This window comes from Aquarana catesbeiana, linkage group LG10 (assembly GCF_042186555.1).
Source record: "Aquarana catesbeiana isolate 2022-GZ linkage group LG10, ASM4218655v1, whole genome shotgun sequence".
In the NCBI taxonomy this organism is placed as follows: domain Eukaryota; kingdom Metazoa; phylum Chordata; class Amphibia; order Anura; family Ranidae; genus Aquarana; species Aquarana catesbeiana.
Window position 1 is genome coordinate 168710658 of NC_133333.1, and position 21818 is coordinate 168732475.

Here is a 21818-nt window from a genome sequence, read left to right on the forward strand (position 1 = left end):
GCATTCTCAACCTAGTAAAGTCTCCATTAAAATCGCTAAAAAAGGGCTGCAGTATTTGGGTCTGATCATAGATACAGCCCAGAAAAAGTCTTCTTGCCAGAAGAAAAAAAAAACACCACTCTATAAAAGAGTTGGTGCGGATGGTCAGGTCAAAAGGACGTCCCTCCATTCACCTTTGCATGAGGTTGTTAGAAAGGATAGTGGCTTCATTCAAAGCAGTTCCCTTTGCCCAGTTCCATTCGACACTGTTGCAAAACAGTATTCTATTTTCTTGGAACAAAACGATCCAAGCTTTGGATTGCCAATGCGGCTGTCCCCAAGGGTGTCCCAAAGCCTCAATTGATGGTTACTAAAGAATGTCCTAAAAGGTAAATACTTCAAACCACTTTTCTGGAAAGTGGTAATGACAGAGAAGACAAGTGTCCAAGGACACTGTTCAAGAACCGAAAGAGCCTTGCCCATAAACATCCTAGAGATTCGAGCAGTGCGTCTGGCTCTAAAAGCCTGGACTTCCAGGTTAAGGGATAGTCCCGACAGGATCCAATTCGTCAATGCCACGGCTGTGGCCTATATCAATCACCAAAAAGAATCTCTCAGTGCAGAGAGAAGTGAACTATATTCTAACTTGAGCAGAAAGAAACATTCCATGCCCATCGGCAGTCTTCGTTCCTGGGAATAGAGAATTGGCACACTACTACATGTGCCGCCAGCAAATTATTCCCAGGGGAATGGTCTATTCACCCCGACATGTTTCAGGCTGTTTATCAAGGATGGGGGACTCCGGATGTAGATCTTCTAGCATCCAGTGCAACATAAAGTTAGTCAACTTTGTGTCCACAACAAAGGATCCATTCGCATGCAGAACAGATGCGTTGGTGATACCGTGGGATCAGCTTTTACTGATCTATGCATTTCCCCCTATTCAGTTGCTGCCTTGACTTTGCAGGATCAAGCTGGAAAGAAAACCGGTAATTCTGGCAGCAGAAGGTCATGGTATGCAGAGATCGTAAAGATGGCAGTGGAGGATCTGTGGTCCCTTCCACTAAGGCCAGACCCCCTCTCATAGGGGCTGATATTCCATCCTACTTTACGAATACTAAATTTAACGGCCTGGCTATTGAGACCCACATTCTGAAAAAACGTGGTGTTTTCCAGGGCAGTTATTTCTACTTTAATTAATGCTAGGAAGCCAGGTTCTAAAGCTATATATTATAGAGTCTGGAAAGCTTATGTTTCCTGGTGTGAATCCAAGGGTTGGCACCCTCGGAGATATATTAGAGGCAGAATTCTTGCCTTTCTACAAGTAGGCGTAGAGATGAAGTTGGCTCTGAGTACTATTAAGGGCCAAGTCTCAGCCTTATCAATTTTATTTCAAAGACCACTTGCTACGCATTCTTTAGTCTGGGGTTTCATGCGAGGAGTGATGCGGATTAATCCGCCAGTTAAATCACCCTTAAGCCCTTGGGACTTGAATTTAGTTTTGTCAGTGTTACAAAAACCGCCATTCAACCATTTCAGCATGTTCCCTTAGTCCTTCTGACTAGGAAGCTGATATTTTTGGTTGCTATATCCTCAGCAAGGAGGGTTTCAGAATTGACTGCTCTTTCTTGTAAAGAGCCATATTTGGTTATTCACGAGGACAGAGTGGTGTTACGTCCTCGTCCAGGCTTTTTGCCAAAAGTGGTTTCAGGCTTTCATCTGAATTAAGATATTGTCCTGCCATTGTTTTTTCCAAAACCATGTTCCAAAGAGAGAAATGTCACTACATTGTCTTGATGTGGTGAGAGCAGTGAAGATCTATTTAAAGAAAACTGCTCAGATCCGTAAGACTGATGTCTTATTTATTCTGCCAGAGGGCCCTAAAAAAGGACAGGCAGCGTCAAAATCCACTGTGGCTAAGTGGATTCGGCAAGTTATAATTCAAACTTCTGATTTAAAGGGAAAGATTCCCCCTTTTCAAGTTAAGGCACACTCTACCAGAGCGGTTGGTGCTTCTTGGGCAGTGCGTCACCAGGCCTCCATGTCTCAGATCTGCAAGGCCGCGACTTGGTCTTCAGTGCATACATTTACAAACTTTTATCAAGTAGATTTAAAATGGAATGAGGATATCGCCTTCGGGCGCAGTGTGCTGCAAGCAGCAGTATAATTCCTCAAGGTCTGGGGGTGCCCTACGGGTTGTGTCTCTCTCCCCTCAAGTAGCATTGCTATGGGACATTCCACCAAGTAATTACTTGAGACTCTGTGTCCTATGATGTACGATAAAGAAAATAGGATTTTTAAAACAGCTTACCTGTAAAATCCTTTTCTTGGAGTACATCATAGGACACAGAGCTCCCGCCCCTCTGTTTTATGGGGTGAGAGTATATTGCTTATATTGCTTGGCTACAAAAACTGAGGACTCCTGGAAGGAGGAGGGGTTATATAGGGGAGTCAACTTCCTGTATTGGTTATACCAGTGTCAACACCTGAAGGTAGGCCCATAACCCACCAAGTAATTACTTGAGGCTCTGTGTCCTATGATGTACTCCAAGAAAAGGATTTTACAGGTAAGCGGTTTTAAAAATCCTATTTTTAATAAACAAGACTGAATTGATATACTGCACTATGGAAGTCTCTATTTTCTATTTCTGAGCAATAATAGAAAGAACGGCTGATCTGGAGGATTATAAGTTCTGGGAAGACTTCCAAATTCCCTGTGCTGGGAGAGACTGCTAGCAGCAGTCATGGTTTTTTGGTAAGCAAGTTACCTCACTTTTGGGTGTTGACCTGAATACACGCTGGTTTTGCATTTGGAAGATTGGTGTCACAACTTTTGTTTCCTGCAATTCACTTCTTCCCCTGTGGAGGCATACTCATTTATGGATTTTCTCAGTGATCATTATGGGACATTGCTTTAGTTTTCTTTTCTTTTTTTCTTTTTCTTGGTAATCTTTTCTTTTTTATGTGGTTTAAATTTATGCATTTTTTTAATTTCACTTATTATTGTATACACCATTGTTTGAGTATTTCATAATTTTATTTATCTTAATTGATATCATATTTCAAATTTTTTAGCGCTGCACTTACAGTGTTGTTTATTCTATTTGAAAGTTTTTTGGTATTGAACTTTGGGTGCTGGCTGCTTTACACTTATAATATTTATTTGCTAATTATTTAGCGCATCGTTGACCTTAGGGTCTCTTTTTTTTTTCTATACCATATATAATGTTTCTGCAATTTAAAAAAAAAAACATTGAAACATAATAATTTAGAGATGAACAATTCAATGAAACTGAAATGAATACATCAGTACCAAAATAATATGTGCCCAGCGCAATATCCATTACAGACCCCCCCACCAACTGTTAAAAAAAATATAGACTCTCCTGTTTATATCCTCCCAGCTGCGGTTTAGTGATGCATACTCCTGGGCAATCTTATTCAAGCCAAAGTGCTTTCCAATTGCGCATGCCGGCTCGAACACACGGAGCGGTAGGGAAAGTGTTGACAAAAATTGCTGGATGTACTAAGTGCTGGTCTAATGGAACTTTTAAATGTGAGTTGGCATTTAGAGCGATGATGGATCCTTTTGCTGATTTTACAACATATTGAGAGTGGTGGAGTATCTCTGTGGAGGGTGTGGAATTAGCGGAGGAGATATAAAGTGATACAAAAGCCATAATATCTTTATATTCCGGTGTCTGATGAGTGTGTTTTTCATGTGGTGGAGGGAAAAATGCACTGAATTTGTGGTTGCATGGCATGAAGAGCACCATGGGAAAATAATATGAAGTTTGTGTGGACAGTAATATTTCATTTTGGATTGATTAATATTTAAATTTTATTTTTAACATTTTGGACTGTTTTACACTTGAATAATTTTGGATTGATTTACACTTACATTTTATTTTATGATATGAACAAATAATACTGTACAGTCACATGAGTTTGTGCAGGGACACATTTGTTACTGAGCACTAAGTTTATTGCTTTGTGCATGGTCACATTAGTTATTGAGCATGTAGCACATAGGTGGTAATTCACACATATACATGATGATTTATTAACAGAGGGATCACAGTATTTATTAAATTCACTAAGTAGTACAGTAGGACGGCTTCCTTTTTATTTATTTTTTAAATTAATACATCATTATTTTTTTTTTTTAATGAAAGCCTTGTAATTACCTGAATCTGACGTGGTGCCAGCCTTTTGCGAGCCAATTAGTTCACATGCTGACAAGAAACTTACTGATAGAAGGAGAAAGCAGAGGATTAAGTTCCTCTGTGTGCTACTTCTTCTTTCACTGTCCAGTCACAGGCTGAGAGGGGGCCAGGATGGCCTGGGCTCAGCAGAAGTAGGTTGAATAATGCTGGCTATCATACTGAGGACATCTAACAGCTAAAGAAAAGTACTGTGTGGAAACTCTCTGGATTGACGGTGAGTATTGCAGCAAAATCTGGATTTGTTATTTTATTTTATGATGGGCTATTTTTTTTATCTTGTTATTTTTGGCTGGAGTTTTGCTTTAATTCTGTTCTACCTTACACCAGAATTTGTTCTTCAGATCCCAGGTCTCTACTGCAGCCACATCAGGTATCTTTTGTACCATACTCTATTTTTAAGTGAAACATTATTTTTAAGAGGATTGGCCTTTTAAAGCCCAACTGTGGGCAAAACATTTTATTCCCATGCAGTGGGAGTGTACATGGGTTAACGGCTCGTTTTGTCTAGGGGTGAACACAGAGCCTATACTTGCCCAACTCTTCAATCCTCCAGAAAACTGTGCTCTCCCACGTTCAGCGGTGGACTGTTCCTGAAATCTTCATACCCAGAGCTGTTCTATGGGCATGATGACGTCCAGAACTGTCCACTGCATAAGACCGCTGGACCACAGGGGGGCAGCTGGACTGCTTTCCGAACCCCTAGACATAAACAAGCAGTTAACTCCTGAGTGCGAGCACAGCCCCACTGCATGGGAAAAAAATTTGATCTGATGAGTTCAGCTTTAACATATTATATAAACGTTATGTTTTATTCAATATGGGTATGTGCATTCATGTATAAATGTGCAGTATGTATGTAAAAACATATAAACAATATCTATGTGTCTGCAGCTGCCTGCCTCTTTCACATTGGAATGGTGAATATTGTTGAACTTGTGATATCTGTCTTCCTTTAGGTTTGACCAGGTTAATGAATATCTCAACCAGTTGGATCAGTTGGCCCAGGAAACGTTGCTTACTCTTTATGGATATAATGCGTCCCTAGCAGTAAACCAGGATGAGGATGTTGTGCATCTGAAAGATATCATGAACAATGTAACAAGCCAAGTAAATGAAAGTTTTCAATTAGACCGTTCAATAAAACTAGTAAAAGTGGAAGCGGATCAGAATCAAATGGCCAACGGGAAGAGGAACAAATTGGGTTTTAAGCTTGTAAGAATCAGCTTTATATTTTTAGGGTAGATTTATAAAGCAATGTATGTGACATTTTCCAAACATTGCTGGTGAATCAATCACTGCAATTTAAAGAGGAGCTCAAGGCTGCTTCAAATACTGTAGTTGCTGACTTTGACTAACCTGTCCAGCGGTGTCTTCACCCAAGCCAGTTTTTACAATCAAGCCTTTCGGATGCTGCCACCGCCACCAAGCCACTAAGGGAAAACGGCAGCGAAGCCTTGAGGCTTCACAGCCGGCTCCCTACTGTGCATGCGCGCAGTACGCTGCGCTCTGTGAATGGGCCAGCTGCAGGGGAAGGAGAAGGGGGGGGCGAACTGACAGGTACCTGCTCTCATTTTCAGCTGAGTTCACCATGGCAAACTCAGCCGGAAGTGGGAGCGGTTATCTGTCAAAACCAGGTATCTGCCCCCCCCAAAGGTGCCAAATGTGGCAGCGGAGGGGGGGAGGAGGCAGACAAGCGGAGCTTCCCCTTTTTGGGTGGCGCCCCACTTTAAAGCCCAACTCTGGAAAACTTAAAAAATATCCCTTGCAGTAAGACTGCGTCTACACTGCAAGGGTTAATTGGTTATTTAAGTCTAGGGGATATAGACTTACCCCCTCCTCTGATCTCCACACTACTAGACCAGTCCTTGCAGCGTCTCCCCACCATGGTTCAGCGGTCTAAGGTTCTGACGTCATCAAGACTGATGTAAGGTCCATAGCATTGGTCATAAATGATGACACAGAGGGGCAGTCCACCACCAGAGAGCTGGGGAGCACCGCATGCCTAGGGAGTGGAGGATTAGGTAATGAAAAGCATTTCTCCTCTTCTCTAGACAAAATGAGCAGGTAACCCTTGCAGTATGGGTGCAGCCCTCACTGCAAGAGACAATTTTAAAGTCTCCCAGAGTTGGGCTTTAAAACACATGCACCAGGAAGATTCACCTGCAGTGAATATTGGTGAACGTCACATTCACTGCTCTATGAATATACCCCTATTAGAGTCTTTATACAGTTTATTCATAATATTAAGCAAATTATTTATTTCATTTTTTTCTATAAAAGTGCAATTCCTCTGGTGGCGATTGCTACTACCGATACTTCTGGTCCGGAGTGGATGCATTGCGTGAGTGGTACAAGTTCCATTTTATTAATATTATGTCCAAAATCCCATCAGTGTTGCCAATTTCCGATCAAGAATACATGGATAAGTTTATTTTGACATGTGAATTCAACGGACATATTTGTGACAGGTTAGTTTCTAATCTTCTTATTAAAGCAAATCTAAACCCAATAACAAAAATGTAATATATTACAGCTTACCAGTCTCTATATGTGATGACTGCATTCATTTTCTTCCATTTATTTATACCTGCTGATCCTGCCAGTAACACACTTTCTGTTTTAGGGTGACAATGCTTATCTGTTACAAAGAAGCATTGTCACCCTAGGAAAAGACTACAGAACACCTCCCTCTCTCATCTTGTCCACAACATAGGGAGGATATGTTCTCTAATTCATAAAGTTTGCTGGAAACAATGTAATTAAGAGTGTACCAAAGGCAGAGAACTCAGGAGGTTAGTAGCTCACCTGTGGATGCACAGAATGTTTTCAGTTTTCTTGAAATGTAGCTAAACTGAAAGCACCTGATGCAGGTAAATACTAAATCTGAATACTGTCATTGAAAAATCATTTCATGCATTTGTATTTGTTTAAAAAGATCATTAGAATGCATATAAACCCAGGTTTGACACTTCTAGTGTGAACGAGACCAGAGATTCGAAATTATAGCAGGTCTTCAGGGTAAACTGGGAATCATATAATTTAATATAATGAAAATCTGGTAATGGATAATTACTTGAACATCTTAAAAATAACTATATATATATATATATATATATATATATATATATATATATATATAATCATAGCCGTGCAAACCCTAATCACCCCATGCGCTTACCTCCCAACTGCCTTTGGATTGGGTGGGACCATGCTTTTTTTTTTTAATTCAGTCATGTCCCTCCATACACCTACCATTCACAGTGGCTTTGAGGTGCACACCCTAATGCAATAGGCTTCGCACACCTATGATATATACACTATATTACCAAAAGTATTGGGATGCCTGCCTCTACATGCACATGAAATATAATGGCATCCCAGTCTTAGTCTGTAGGGTTTAATATTGAGTTGGCCCACCCTTTGCAGCTATAACAGCTTCAACTCTTCTAGGAAGGCTGTATACAAGGTTTAGGAGTGTGTCTATGGGAATGTTTGACCATTCTTTCAGAAGTGCATTTGTGAGGTCAGACACTGATGTTGGACGAGGAGGCCTGGCTCGCAGTCTCCACTCTAATTCATCCCAAAGGTGTTCTATTGGGTTGAGGTCAGGACTTTATGTAGGCCAGTTAAGTTCCTCCACAGCAAACTCGCTCATCCATGTCTTTATGGACTTTGCTTTTGTACGCTGGTCCAAATCATTTGGTGGAGGGGGATTAAGGTGTAGGGTTGTTTTTCAGGGGTTAGGATTGGCCCCTTAGTTCCAGTTAAGGGAACTCCTTAAGGCTTCAGCCTAGCAAGACATTTTGGACAATTTCATGCTCCCAACTTTGTAGGAACAGTTTTGGGGATGGCCCCGTCCTGTTCCAACATGACTGCGCACCAGTGTACAAACAAGGTCCATAAAGACATGGATGAGTGAGTTTGGGGTGGTGGAAATTGATTGGCCTACACAGAGTCCTAACCTCAGTCTGATAGAACACCTTTGGGATGACTTAAAGCGTAGACTGCGAGCCAGGCCTTCTCATCCACATCAGTGTCTGACCTCACAAATGTGCTTCTGGAAGAATGGTCAAACATTCCCATAGACACACTCCTAAACCTTGCGGACAGCATTCCTAGAAGAATTGAAGCTGTTATAGCTGCAAAGGGTGGGCCAACCCAATATTGAACCATACGGACTAAAACTGGGATGCCATTATATTTCATGTGCATGTAAAGACAGGCGTCCCAATACTTTTAGTAATATAGTGTATATACTGTGTGTGTTTATATATACAATAGATATACACTGTATACATATATACAGTACATATATATATATATATATATATATATATATATATATATATATATATATATATTTTTTATATTTATGGACTCAGTACAGGTTCTTGCAGTGAAATTTGTATATGAAGCTGTATATGATATCTGTTTCTTACATTTACATATCTTCCCAACAGAAATTACACACAATTCCATCATCCAACATACGGCACCTGTTATACTATTAATGCAAATGAAAATAGTCATACGCCTGAGGCTACAGTGATACCTGATAAAAAATATGGTAAATATTAGATGTTACTGTGGTCAGGTTAATGTAACCAGTTTATCAGGGTGGGTTAAATGGCAGCTCTAGTCTTGTTACCGTTTTTTAGATGTAGGTACATATGAAAGACATCAGATTAAAAACTGATTAATGCAGCTCTGTATTTATTCATAAATCATTTCATCAATTTTTTGCAATTAGTGTATGTACATAAAGTGGAATTTTACTGAAAAACGTAAGTTATGCTTTTCTTCCTCCTTCTGCAAGTAATGAAAACATTTTTTTTAGGGGGATGCGGGTACCTCGGGGGGGGGGGGGGGGGGGCAGACCTAGTTTTGACAGGTACCCTCTCCCCACTTCCACTGGAATCATCCAGTTAATGCCAGCAGAAATTTGCCCCCTCCTTCCCTGCCCGCAACCACTTGGGATATGTGCCAGGTTCCAGAAGGTTGCGGGACAATCCCTGCATACTCAGTGGGGAGCCAGCTGTGAAGTCGCAATGAGTCATAGCCGGCTTCCCGCACTCAACATGAGGGCGCCGGGGACCTGGAGACCGGCAGAGAACTGGCCTGGGTGAGGACAGCTCTGGATCCCTGCACAGGTGTTCTTTTATTAAACGTCACCAGCTACAGTATTTGTACAGTATTTATAGCTGCAGACTTTTAATTTTTTTTTAAAAGCACTGAACAACCTCTTTAAATTTGACTTGGTATCAGTGTCTTGCAATGCCCTATATGGCAGCATTCTGGGCTCTGGAGGTAAAACAAAAGCCAGCGTGTTTGGGGGGAATAGCTCACCCCTTCATCAGGGCTGTGGGTTTCAGGAAAAGAAAGTTCAGCAGAAGTTGTTATGAGCAGTCTCAAGGACAGTCTCATAACCCTGTAACCCTTAAAAAAAAATCCTGTTCCTTTAAAGCATGTCAAACCTTCATAATGCTTATGCAGTGTCATTTGTCATAATATGCCTGGTTGATCCTGTCTGTTCCTGTATCCCCCTTAGTGTGCTGACCATGGTAATCATGGCTGCTGATCAGTTTACGTGCCTCCGTCATCCTGCTCTCCAACTCCCTCCCTCCCTGCCTGTCCTCTCAGGAGTCTGTGTGTAAGCCGTCTGCTCCGCCCCCTTCCACCCTCCCGCCACTATTTCTCCTGGCTGTAAAGTTAGTGATTCTAGTTCCTTCCCCTCCTTCCCCTCTGTAATAACAAGATGTACTACACAGTGTGTGTTTTTTTTTTAAATTCTGCAGCTCTAAATACCTTTTTTCACAACACCGATGTGCAGTCACGTGAACTCCCGGATGGGAAACTCAGCCCCTCCCTCTGTGGTCCTTAGATCGGGGAAGGAGAGTGGCGGGTGGTCACGTAACCACACATCTGCGATTTGAAAAAGTATATTTAGCTGCAGAATTAAAAATAAAACACACACACAATGTAGTACATCTTGTTATTACAGAGGGGCTGCCAGGAATTGGAATAAATGATTTTACAACGACTTTAAAAATATTTCAGTCCCATCTGCGCATCACAGGTAACCCCACCCACAGTTGTCCTCAGGCCCTCCCAGTTACTGGATGGTGCCAGCCAGACCCAGCTTCTAATTATGTGAACAATGCCAATTTGTGGCCCCCGGTCACCACATTGGATGCTTTATTGATTTACTGTGCATGTACACTAATTCAAATAAAGGTGACATTGTGATCCTGGACATAGCCCGGGACTAAGCATCATCAGAACTGAAGTCCAAGATGTGGGACTGTTCTGGGAAATCAGGGACAGTTGGCATCCATGCAGTCTGTATGCTGGCAGTTTGCCCTAACCTGAGTCTGTTCTGTATGCTACATGCATAGGTGTGCGCACAGGGTGTGCTGGATGTGCTTGGGCACACTCTAATCACCCTATGCACATTAGCATTATCGCTCTGTGTGATGGCAGGAAGATGGGAAAGATCTCCCTCTTACCGGCTCTGCCATAAAAGAAGTGTTTATGCACTTTTCTTTCACTGTGTCTGCAGGGAGATCAATGTGTCCGAGATATAGATATATATATATATATATATATATATATATATATATATATATATATACACACACACAGACACACGTGTTTGAGCTTTAGGGTGCACACATAAAATTCGTATCCTTCAATTCTCTGTTCCCAACAAAAAAATAAATGTTCCCTGGAGTTAGATAAACTATTTGAAGTAAAACATTATTTCTTAATACTTTTTATTTTCTTTTGTTTTGCCTTCCAGGGATTAGTTTGATAGTTAAAGTCGATCAGCATGATAATATGCCACTTTTATCAACGTCAGCTGGAACCACTGTGATGATTCACAATCCTACCCAGTCCCCACTAGTGGAGCATCAGGGATTTGACATATGGCCAGGGACTGAGACTTCAATAAGCGTTAGACAGGTAAGTGATTACTAACCATGAAAAGCATGATGTACACTTACATGACATAGTGAGCTGGTAATCTAAATGAGATGTTATAGAGATTATTATCAATCTGTAACATGCATGGCCATTTTTAGACATCACCACAAGCATTCTTTTGAGTCTTTATTTTACTCCTACTTCCCAACATTTATTTAAAAATAGCCCTAAAATCAGTAGCATGCACATTGATGTAGCTTACCTTTTCACAACTTGTGTGCAAGTTCCTCTGTCTTTATACTCACCTGTGTTTGTGTGCTCATCCACTTCCATTATTATTACCTTAGTCATTTGTAGCCACTGTGATTGGAGTCAGCATACACCTTGATTACGTGATTCACAACGAATAGCTCTCAGCCCAGAAAACAGGCATGAATGAAATAATGCGCATTAACAGGGCTGCAGAGAGTCTTGTGATTCCTCTGTAGTTTTCCTCAGCAGTTCTTGTTCTTGACTTTTATTTCCATATGGAAACTGGACTACTACTTACTGAACTAGTAAGGGAGGGGAAATTAAAAAAAAAAAACTTTAAAAGAGCTTTCTTCTTTATACTAGGATCAAGTGAATCGCCTGGGGAAGCCATACGGTGACTGTACATTTGATGGGAGCGACTTAGAGTTCAGAATTCTGTACAATTCATCGTATACATTACAGGTAAGCTCTGCTCTTCAGTGCAATCATTCTGCACATTTACATAACTATTCAACCCTACTGGTGAAATGATGTCATAGTGTAAGGGATTTTCAGCTGGAAGGAAAGAGAGAAAGTAGAAAGGAAGATGGGCGGGATGGACAAAAGGAAAAAAGCAGGCAAAGGGAAAGAGGGAGGAAAAATGGAAAGTGTAAGGAGGGAGGATCAAATTGAAGGAGGAGGGAAGGAAAAAAGGGAAAAGGAAGAGGAGAAAGAAAAGGAAGCTAGTAGGTTCATGGTCAAGAAGAAAAAAGGAAAGAATGGAAGGACATAGGGAATAAAAATGAGCGAGGTCAGGCCATTAACCAAAGGGGTGGGAGCAGAAAGAGAACAGGGAAAGAATGAGCCAAGAGGAAAATAAGGGAAAAGGGGGGAGAGACAAGGGGAAAGGCTAAAGAACAAGGCATGGAAAAGGGTATAGACAGAGGAAAGGGCAAAGGGAAAAGGGAAGGCTGGAACAAAAGGAAGGAGTAAAAAATAAGGGAGGTACAGAGGGAAGAAGAAAAAATAAAGGAGGTACAAAGGGAAGAAGGAAGGAAGGGAAGGGCAAAGGGAATGATGAGGAAGAGTAAGGGAAGGGGAGAAAGAGAAATGAGAAAGAAAAATCCAAGAGGAAACAAATGAAAAAAGAAGGAAGGGACAAAAAGAGGAAAGCTGGAGGGGTGAACAAAGGGAAAAAAGAAGGGAGGGGCAAAAGGAGGGAGAGTTCTATTTAATGCTGTTACAGTAAAAGAAAAATTTGGAGAATAATCTGTTCTGGATACGTAAAGGAAGGATGGAGAAAGGAAAGGGGATAGTAGGGAGGTTCAAGGGCATAAGGGGGGGGGGTCAAAGGTCATAGGCCAAAAGGGAAGGCCGAAAGTAAGGAATACAGTAGAAACCTTTCTAAAACGAAAAAATATTTGTATCACTTCCTTATGATAAGTAAAATATAAATAAAATAAATAACTACATTTATGGTTTTCTTTGTGTGCTTTTAGGCTTGTCTTCAATCTTGCTTTCAGTACAGAATGATAGAACAGTGTGGATGCAGCTACTATTTTTACCCTTTGGCTCCTGGAAGTGAATATTGCAACTACAACAAGTATCCAGGATGGGGTAGGCTCTTTGTAAAGGCATAAGCACAAATCCATATTTACAGACAATGAGTCCCTATGAGCTTGGTTTGTAAAGCACATAGGAAAAGAGCTGGTGAAACCCATCTATTGATCTCTTGGGGTAAAAAAAATGAATGAACTAGTCTTTAAAAGTTTCTTCTGACAAATTTAAGATACTTACCAACCCAAAGAGTCCTCCTTGCAGCCGATTCTTTGCTTTTCTTCTGATCTTCAGCACCGTCATCTTAGTTTTAGGAGCTTTCACTTCCTGACGTCTCACAGTTGGCTCCCTGTTGCGCATATGTGAGACACAGCTGATCCTGCAGCCTCCTGGAGGAGGGATGTGATCCCAGGAGGCTCCAGCCAGTTAGGAGATTAAGGAAGTGGGAGCAAATACCACTAAAAAAGATACTTGCTGGAGAAACCTAACAGATTCCTCCATCCATGCTAAAAAGCTTGGATTAAGGAATCTTTCCTGCTGGATTTTGTATTCAGCAGCCAGCGGGACCTGCAGCTGCTGGATAGCTGTAAGGTGTCTGCACCTGATTGGATATAACCATTGTTTGGCAAACAATTTTCTACCCGGCTCCTTTGACAAAAGTTGATTGAAAAATTAACTTTTCTTGAGCCAGTTGGTACCAAAAGGACCACCCACAGCTCAAATTTCAGACAATTCAGTAGGAGCTGTGTATGGGCAGCGATGTACTATATTTGAATGCATCTGATAAGATGATAGTTGATTTCCTTAGGGTGTTTTATAACTGTACAGAACAAAAAAAAAAATAGTTCAATAGATGCTCCAGAGGGTTTGACCTATAGAATACACACTTTTGCTATAAAAAGATCCAGGTCACAGGAAGACTTCTCACTGAACGTATATTGTGTTGCAGGACATTGCTTTTTTCGCCTCTATGAAAAACTGATCGCTCACCAACATACGTGTTTCCAGAAGTGCCCTAAACAGTGCACGTAAGTAACCTGCCCTCTCTATCTTTCTATGTTTGTAAGGCCAGAAGCAAGTATGTCAATGGCCAATGTCATTTAGTAGTATGACCCCTCTTCAGGGGTTTTCGGACACAAAGGTGGATACAAACTTTGTGACCTATAATAAAAGAATGTAGCAGTTAGGGTTAGAGATCATGGGTTGACGGTACAGGTCAGGTGCGGTTATACAGATCAAACCCGATAATTACACTACATAAATACTACCTGCCAGAGCACAATGGGTGAGAATGTATTTAACCATTTATATATTATGTACAGTCTTATAATTTTCTAAAAACATAAAGCAATATTCCCAATAATGACTTGTATTCTCAAATTTTAACAGTGAGACGATGTATGACCTGTCAGCAGGGTTTGCTAGATGGCCATCACCTGTGTCTAAGGTAAATGGTGTTGATCTAAATAACTGTCAAGCATCACATGTGCTCTGTAGCTCTGCAACTCTGATATGCTAGGACAATTCGGCAAATTATTGATCATACTGGAAATATCACTTTCTGTTTTGCTGTCTTTTCCATGGTGTTAGACTTTTACAGACAGCATTACATAATCTTCTATTGTAGATAGTTGATAGGTTGGCTGCACTGTTGTAATCTTCTTTGTTCAGTTTTGGGCCTCATTCAAACAACCACTGATAACCTAAAAGAGAAAAGCTGGCCAAACACACATTTTTCAATAAAAACTTTCCAACATGATCCTTCAACAAGCAATCTATTTCTGTTGAGTGGAGATGGACACAGACTGAAATTCTACTAAACCAGCCACATTTTGATGAGCGTACAGCCAGCTTAACTTCTATCAGCGCCAGAAATCAGCCAGTCAACTGCTTATGCTCTTGAGCAAACTCTGCAGCAATGCTGAACTCTGCAGGTTAATCCAGGTTACCCCACTGCTGGAACCAGTGAACATACAGGCCTAAGTTTTATTGGCCTAGATTCAGGGCTATTTGAAAAATAAGCATATAGGCAATTACTGGGCTTTAGCTAGGGGGGCACAACACATAAATGTTTGGATGAAATTAAAGCTATCTAGCAGGTAGGATTTGTAATGTTCTTCAGTGGGATTAAATGTAACATTTTCATTTTGATTGTACCTTTAGGCTGGGTTCAGATTGCAGCACGGAGCGGCTCACAGCAGGGGTGCGGTGCATCCCTGTTCACTGTTTCAGGTTCAATTCCAGTCCGAATTTTTGGCTGAATTTGGCCCTGAAACGGACCAGAAGATGCACAGGACTCTTGTGCAATTCGCACCAGAGCTGCTCCAGAGATGTGTGAACTGGCTCCATAGAGAGCAAGTCACAATCTCCTGACATGCGAATTGGATGCAGGGAAACCACATCCAATTCGCAAGAGTGTGAACCCAGCCTTAAAGTATATTTCAAACACACCCTGTCACCCAAGCCCCCTTATCAACATTTGAAATAACAATACAGACTTTCAGATGGAGACACTTCCTAATACCCATGGCCATATTTACTTTTTTGAAGTCCTCATGCATGTTCATATCAAGCCCTTAGAGAATAATAGCTGTATCACAAGCTTGCATAATATATGCTGTTGGATTGATTTACTAAAACTGGAAATTGCAAAATCTGGTGAAGCTCTGCATAGAAACCAATCAGCTTCCAGTTCTTTTTTGCCAGAGGTTAAATGAACAAGCTGAAGTTAGAAGCTGATTGGCTACCATGCACAGCTGCCCCAGATTTTGCACTCTTCAGTTTTAGTAAATCAACTCCTATGCATCATATTACAGCCAGTTTTCCCAACAACTGGTATGCCCTGTACACAGGATTGGATTTTCAACAACAAAACCGTGGATTTTTTTCCGAATGATGCTGGCTCAAATTTGTCTTGCATACACACGGTCACACAAATGTTGTCGGAAATTCCGAACGTCAAGAACGCGGTGACGTACAACACGTACGCTGAGCCGAGAAAAAGGAAGTTCAATAACCAGTGCCGCTCCTTCTGCTTGATTCAGAACATGCGTGAACTTTTGTGCGACGGACTTGTGTACACACAATCGGACTTCCCGACAACAAGTTTTGAGAACCTGCTCTCAAACATTTGTGTGCGGAAATTTCGACAGCAAATGTTCGATGGAGCATACACACGGTCGGACTTTCCGACAACAAGCTCACATCGAACATTTCCTGTCAGAAGTTCCGATCGTGTGTACACGGCTTTAGATAATAGCCACACAGGAAGGGCATTGTTTTTAAGGGTTCAGCTGAATTATAGATTTACATTATGATAATGAGCTTTAAGGCAAAACCATTGTGCTGCCCTGCTAATACAGAAGCAGATTATGTGCATGGTTGCCCTCACATACAAATAGAATTAGAAACTATACAAGAAATCTTTTATAAACATATCATGTATTTATAAGATTATTTTTTACCAGCTGATCTATTTTATCTGTGTATATATAAAAATTGAGATGACTAAATGTTGCATGCCAGATAGATATCCAAACTTAAAGGAACCAAAAACAAGATTACATCCCGTTTATTACGGTCCTCATATCCCTAATGCTTTTACCCTGCTCACTGTTACAGGCTTGGATCCTACAAGAATTATTCTCTGAATATGGATACAACCGCACTAGTAACAGGTAGGAAATATATCATATTACTAAGTTGGTGGGACAAAATGTATCATAGCCTAACCCTGATCTCCTTTGGGACTGTCATGGATGCCCAAAGGTTTGCAATGCCGACAATACATTGCACTTGAGCTTGTTGTGTAAGGATTTAAAACCTGACTTATAGGCAATTTTTAAGTTGTTTGATAAAACACATGGTATTTTTGAATAAATATTTTTTATATACGGTATTTTGCAATAAAGAAAATACTGGTACACTAGCTGCTGTTTGTTATACACATATGTTATTAAGGATCGTTCCCTTTCCATCATGAAATAAAACAGAGTAACTCAAACCAGTAGTCTGGTACCACTAAGGGTCACGTAACACTAACGATTCTGTTGCTGGCGACAAAACTGCCAAGTTTAAACTTGGCTTCTCACATGGTATTGCAACCTCGCCTCCAAAATCTATTTCGCTTCATTTTTGCTCCCTCCCTAGAGATGGAGAGTCTGTATACTTTTGGCCTGCAAGGGAGGGATGTCTATTAGAGTAAACGGCAGTTGAGTTTTGGTGATTTCTAGTGTGATACATGTCATTTTTTCCAGATACCTGAAAGACTGGAAAATATTACTAGTGTGATACGGGTAATGTTTTCCAGATACCAGGAAGACTTTACTAGTGGGGATATACTTGTCATGATGTCATGATTATTTTTGACTCATGTTTTCCAGATACCAGGAAGACTAGAAATCCTCACCTGGGAAACTGGAAAATGTTACTAGTAAGGATATATGTCATGTTTTCTAGATACCTGGAGGACTAGAAAACATTACTAGTGGGGATATATGCCATGATCATTATTGACTCATGTTTTCCAGATACCAGGAAGACTAGAAAACCTTACCTGGGAAACTAGAAAATATTACTAGTAAGGATATGTCATGTTCTCTGGATACCAGGAAGACTGGAGAACATTACTATTTAGAATATTGAGGGTTCATAACGCAAGGCTGATCATTTATTGCAGTGAGAATACTGTCAACAATAGTTGGATAATTTTCTTATCCATTTAATTCTTACTGTAGTATTATGGTTAATTAACCTGATTTTGTCCCACTCTAGGAGTGAAATATCAAAGATTAATGTGTACTTCCAAGAGCTGAATCTCAGATCTTTTGATGAAACGCCAGCACTCAGTGTAAGTGGACAAAATATTTGTTTACAAGCTATTGTATTAGTTAGCCTGACATTAATGGTTAAAAATGAACAAGCAGATTTCGACCATTAGTTAGTTAGTTAGAGATTCATGGGCAGTTTCTAATGTACTGTAGGGTGATAGTATGTGCTGTAGACCAGTGTTTCTCAACCTTTTTTCATTCAAGGCACCCTTTAAAATTATGGAAACTCTCGAGGCACCCTCCAAAATTGTAGACAGTCTTGAGGCGTCCCATTCTAAAATGTAAAATTATTCTAGTAGTTTTACATAATGCAGCAACATCAATACACGTAGGAGACCCAACCTTAGAGGTGATGTATTCTTCCAAAGCAAACTTTTGCAAACTGATACTGACTAGTATTCTATTGTTTCTCTTCTCCCCAGGTTTTTCTCCATCACTTAGTTAATGAGACCCCAAAGCTGATGGAGAGGGGCAAGGGAGGGTCAAACAAGGATGATATGCAGGCAATTGACATCTTCCTTATCAACTGATTAGGTCATTGGTCATTGACAGCTAGAAGGTTGTAATAGTGTACAATAAAAACCTGTGGCTTTGTGTAACTAAAAGGTAGGTTTTATTCACCCACCGGCTTGTATACAATTTTGGGGAAATTTTAAGGCATTTTGCAAAAGCACCCCTGAAGAAACCTCAAGGCACCCCAGGGTGCCTGGGCAGCCTGGTTGAAAAAGGCTGCTGTAGACAATTAGAGATGCTATTTACCCTACAGGGAAATCCTGCAACCTTTTGGATTATCTCCTTTGCGATCATTCAAATTTCTGTGGAGAGGAGAGGAGGCAAGGATGGCCAGATATTTCCCAATCCACCATTCTCTGGGAGGTCTTTCAACCCATCATGGCCTAGGGCATTTGTGATTGCTACAGATTCCTACAATCAGCAGGGAAGAGGATAATGTCTGTCCAGTGTATCCACCCTAAATCTATTGGAACCAGAGTCTTCATTCTGGAAGCTCCAACTATTTGAAACTTATTACCCTGCTTAATACAAATGGATGGAATCCTTGTAATATTCAAAATAGGATTAAATATCACCAGCTAATTGAGCTTGAGTACTTAAAGATATCTTGTTACAACTTACCGAATTGCAGGTAAAATCTCAGACATTTCAAGTATTTTAAATGCTTGCCTGCAGGGTTTTTCCTTTCTATAAATGTATTTTCTTTATTCCTGTGCAATCCTACTTTGAACTTGCTAGCAAATTCGACTTCTTCAGGAAGAGTCAGTTGCTTAGCACAGCCCAACCATTCTTGCAGGTCATAGCCCTCTTTTATGATCGTCTAATTACTGTCTGTGCAAATCCAGATCCTCCACCCCCACCCATACCTCAAAGCATCAGGACACCTAATATACACATATTTGTTGTATTTCATCAGTTAGTGGAGGAAGAATAAGACAGTTGTGGAACTTACATATGCAAAAACAGACAGAAATAACAGTTTCCAAATGCAGTATGAGGCATCAATCCAAATATGAAGTGCACTCTGTACAGGCACTTTTGCCAATATGGTTATCAAATGAGATCAATAGCTTAGAACTGCCATAAGTGGGCTATTATTTGCAGGCAGTGCAATGTTACCAAGCATAGCAGACAATTGGGTCATATACAGGTTTCCCACAAAGCAGCAAACTCTCTGGAATGTGTTAGATCTTTCAGAGGCTTTCTATATGAGCCAAATCGGCTATAAAATAAATGTCTCATTGAGAGATATGCACATTTGTGGCCAGCCTTGGAGAGATATACATAAACGATGCCCATGTTCTTGTTTTTTTTATTTCATCTGAGCAGGTTGATAAACCCTACACACTCTTATCCCTTTACAGAGCCATGATTTGCTGTCTACCATGGGAAACCAATGGAGTTTTTATTTTGGCTCATCGGTGCTTTCGGTGGCAGAGATAGTCGAGCTGGTTTTCGACGTTGTAGCTATGGTGATCATCATGAAATATGCCAAATATAAAAAGAATCAGGTATCCAACAATAATGAGAGTCCGTATGTCATCAGGATGGAGGGATTGACAGATTTTAATGAGAGAACTTTACCCAACTCACCACAAGAGAACCAAGAACTGCCTAGCTATCTAGTGATCGGCGACAGTGGCACCAAACCAGAAGAGTTATAAAGGATGGTGATATGCATTTCAAGACACAGTAAAAATAATAGTCATAATAATAACAGTGATAATATGTTTTTAATGATGATACGCATTTCAAGATATAGTAAAAATACTAGTCCTCAAAATGGCAGTGATAATATGTGAACAAAAGCATGACAAAAAAAGCAGATTAGGATAGTAAAAAGTTCAATGAACATGTATGAAAAATATTTTACTGGACAGAAGATGTGCAAAATAATGCACACAGACTTGCAATCCACTCACCTCTGCTGTTCTATTCAACTATAGGAGGGTAACAAGACTTATCAAAGACTTATCAAAATGCACACTCCTGCAGGTTTTATGCCACTATCCGACCTCACATTTATGTTTATCATCATAAATATATCAAGAGAACTGTAGAAAAAAGGAGTGCAGGGAATGTTGAGATGGAGTCAGAAGCCTTTTTACATTTCAGGAAACATAATTAATTGCATCACACAATGCGCAATCATTCACATTTGTCTGATAGTGTGATCTCTTTGCAGGTCATAGGTTTCTTACTGTAGCCTACAAAATGGCTTTGTGATGAATGCTGTTGTTCCTCAGCTTATTATTATTTTACAGGATTTATATAGCGACAACAGTTTGTGTAGCGCTATTATGGCAGAGAGTACAGTTACAATACATTTCAATGCAGGAGGAATCAGAGGGCCCTGCTTGTTAGAGCTTAAGATGAGCCTATCTTCAGTTTAACTGGGCACTGAGCATTATATGCCTCATGAGAATCTGATGTTACCTAGGCAAGGTACTTACACTGTGACTTAAAACTGGAACAGCTTTGGGGTTGGACAGACTTTTGTACGAGGTTCCAACTGTCATGGGTATGCTACTACCTTCTAATTTTCTCACCACAGGTTTAATTTAAGGTGCTAATCAATCTTCTCTCCTGGGGATATTTTTGGATCATTTTAGGGGGACCCTTTGAGCCTCACCGTTCTTAGTTTTAGGGGAACCCTATGAGTTTCTCCCTCCTTAGCTTTAAGGAGGATCAACTGACCTCCAAACTGCTTAATTGTAGGAGGAACATCTGAGTCCCTCCTTCCTTCATTTTAGGGGGGATCCTCTGAACCCCTCCCTTCTTGATTTTGAGGGACTCCCTGAGCCCCTTACTTCTTAATTTTAAAGGCACCCTCAGATCTCCTTACTCCTTGGTTTTAGAAAATTAAATGCACTAAAGCCTGGTACACATAGTGAGTTTTTTTTTTTTGTTCTACCCAGTGGGTGGAAAGAAAAAAAACTGAGGAGCTTGCTGTACTAACTATGCGATGTAAGTACAGCGATCTCCCCACTGATCTATAGTGTTCTGACAGGGGGGCTGCCACTCCCCACCAGATCAAACTGGTTAGAACTTGCAGCCATTGGCTGCATGTGCTAATTCGATGCTGATCGGCTGCTGACTTTCCAGCATGCCCATTTGACAGAAGCCAGACAGGCTACTGTACACACTGATATTCGTGCTGTGTGTACCAGCCTTAAGGCCTTGTAAGAAGATAATAATATTAAAAGGCTGTCGCCCTCCACAACCATTTAGATTTTTAGGTGACAGAGGTGGGTCATTGTAATATCTATTATTTTTAGGTCACCACTGGTTTCTGAACTGAGGTTTAATCACTGTGGCATAAGCAAATCATTTTGTGCTGTCAGTGTGTACAAAGGCCAACAATGTGTTTCCTTGGTACAGTCAACCTTCTACATACATAGGGCTATCACAATATCTTTTATCGGAAGGTACTCTTTGTCTTATTATGTCCTTGGCATTGTTTCAATACTATAAAATAATCATAACCATCACCACTCCTTTAGCAATCCCTTTCCCACCAGAAACCAGAACTAGCTAGTTACTAGATATATCTGCACAA

At 40.5% G+C, this 21818-nt stretch overlaps 1 protein-coding gene across 1 annotated transcript in view; it reads left to right on the forward strand.

Moving 5' to 3' along the window:
- Positions 1–20042, forward strand: part of SCNN1D (sodium channel epithelial 1 subunit delta) — a 31860-nt gene extending 11818 nt beyond the window's left edge. The window contains exons 3-13 of the mRNA XM_073602933.1: positions 5162–5417; positions 6486–6673; positions 8666–8772; positions 11005–11168; positions 11745–11843; positions 12860–12977; positions 13867–13945; positions 14307–14364; positions 16539–16594; positions 17691–17766; positions 19624–20042. Coding sequence (XP_073459034.1) covers positions 5162–5417; positions 6486–6673; positions 8666–8772; positions 11005–11168; positions 11745–11843; positions 12860–12977; positions 13867–13945; positions 14307–14364; positions 16539–16594; positions 17691–17766; positions 19624–19923 — 1501 coding nt within the window. The 3' untranslated portion in view covers positions 19924–20042. The remainder of the gene's footprint in view (positions 1–5161; positions 5418–6485; positions 6674–8665; positions 8773–11004; positions 11169–11744; positions 11844–12859; positions 12978–13866; positions 13946–14306; positions 14365–16538; positions 16595–17690; positions 17767–19623) is intronic.
- Positions 20043–21818: the final 1776 nt, after the last annotated feature.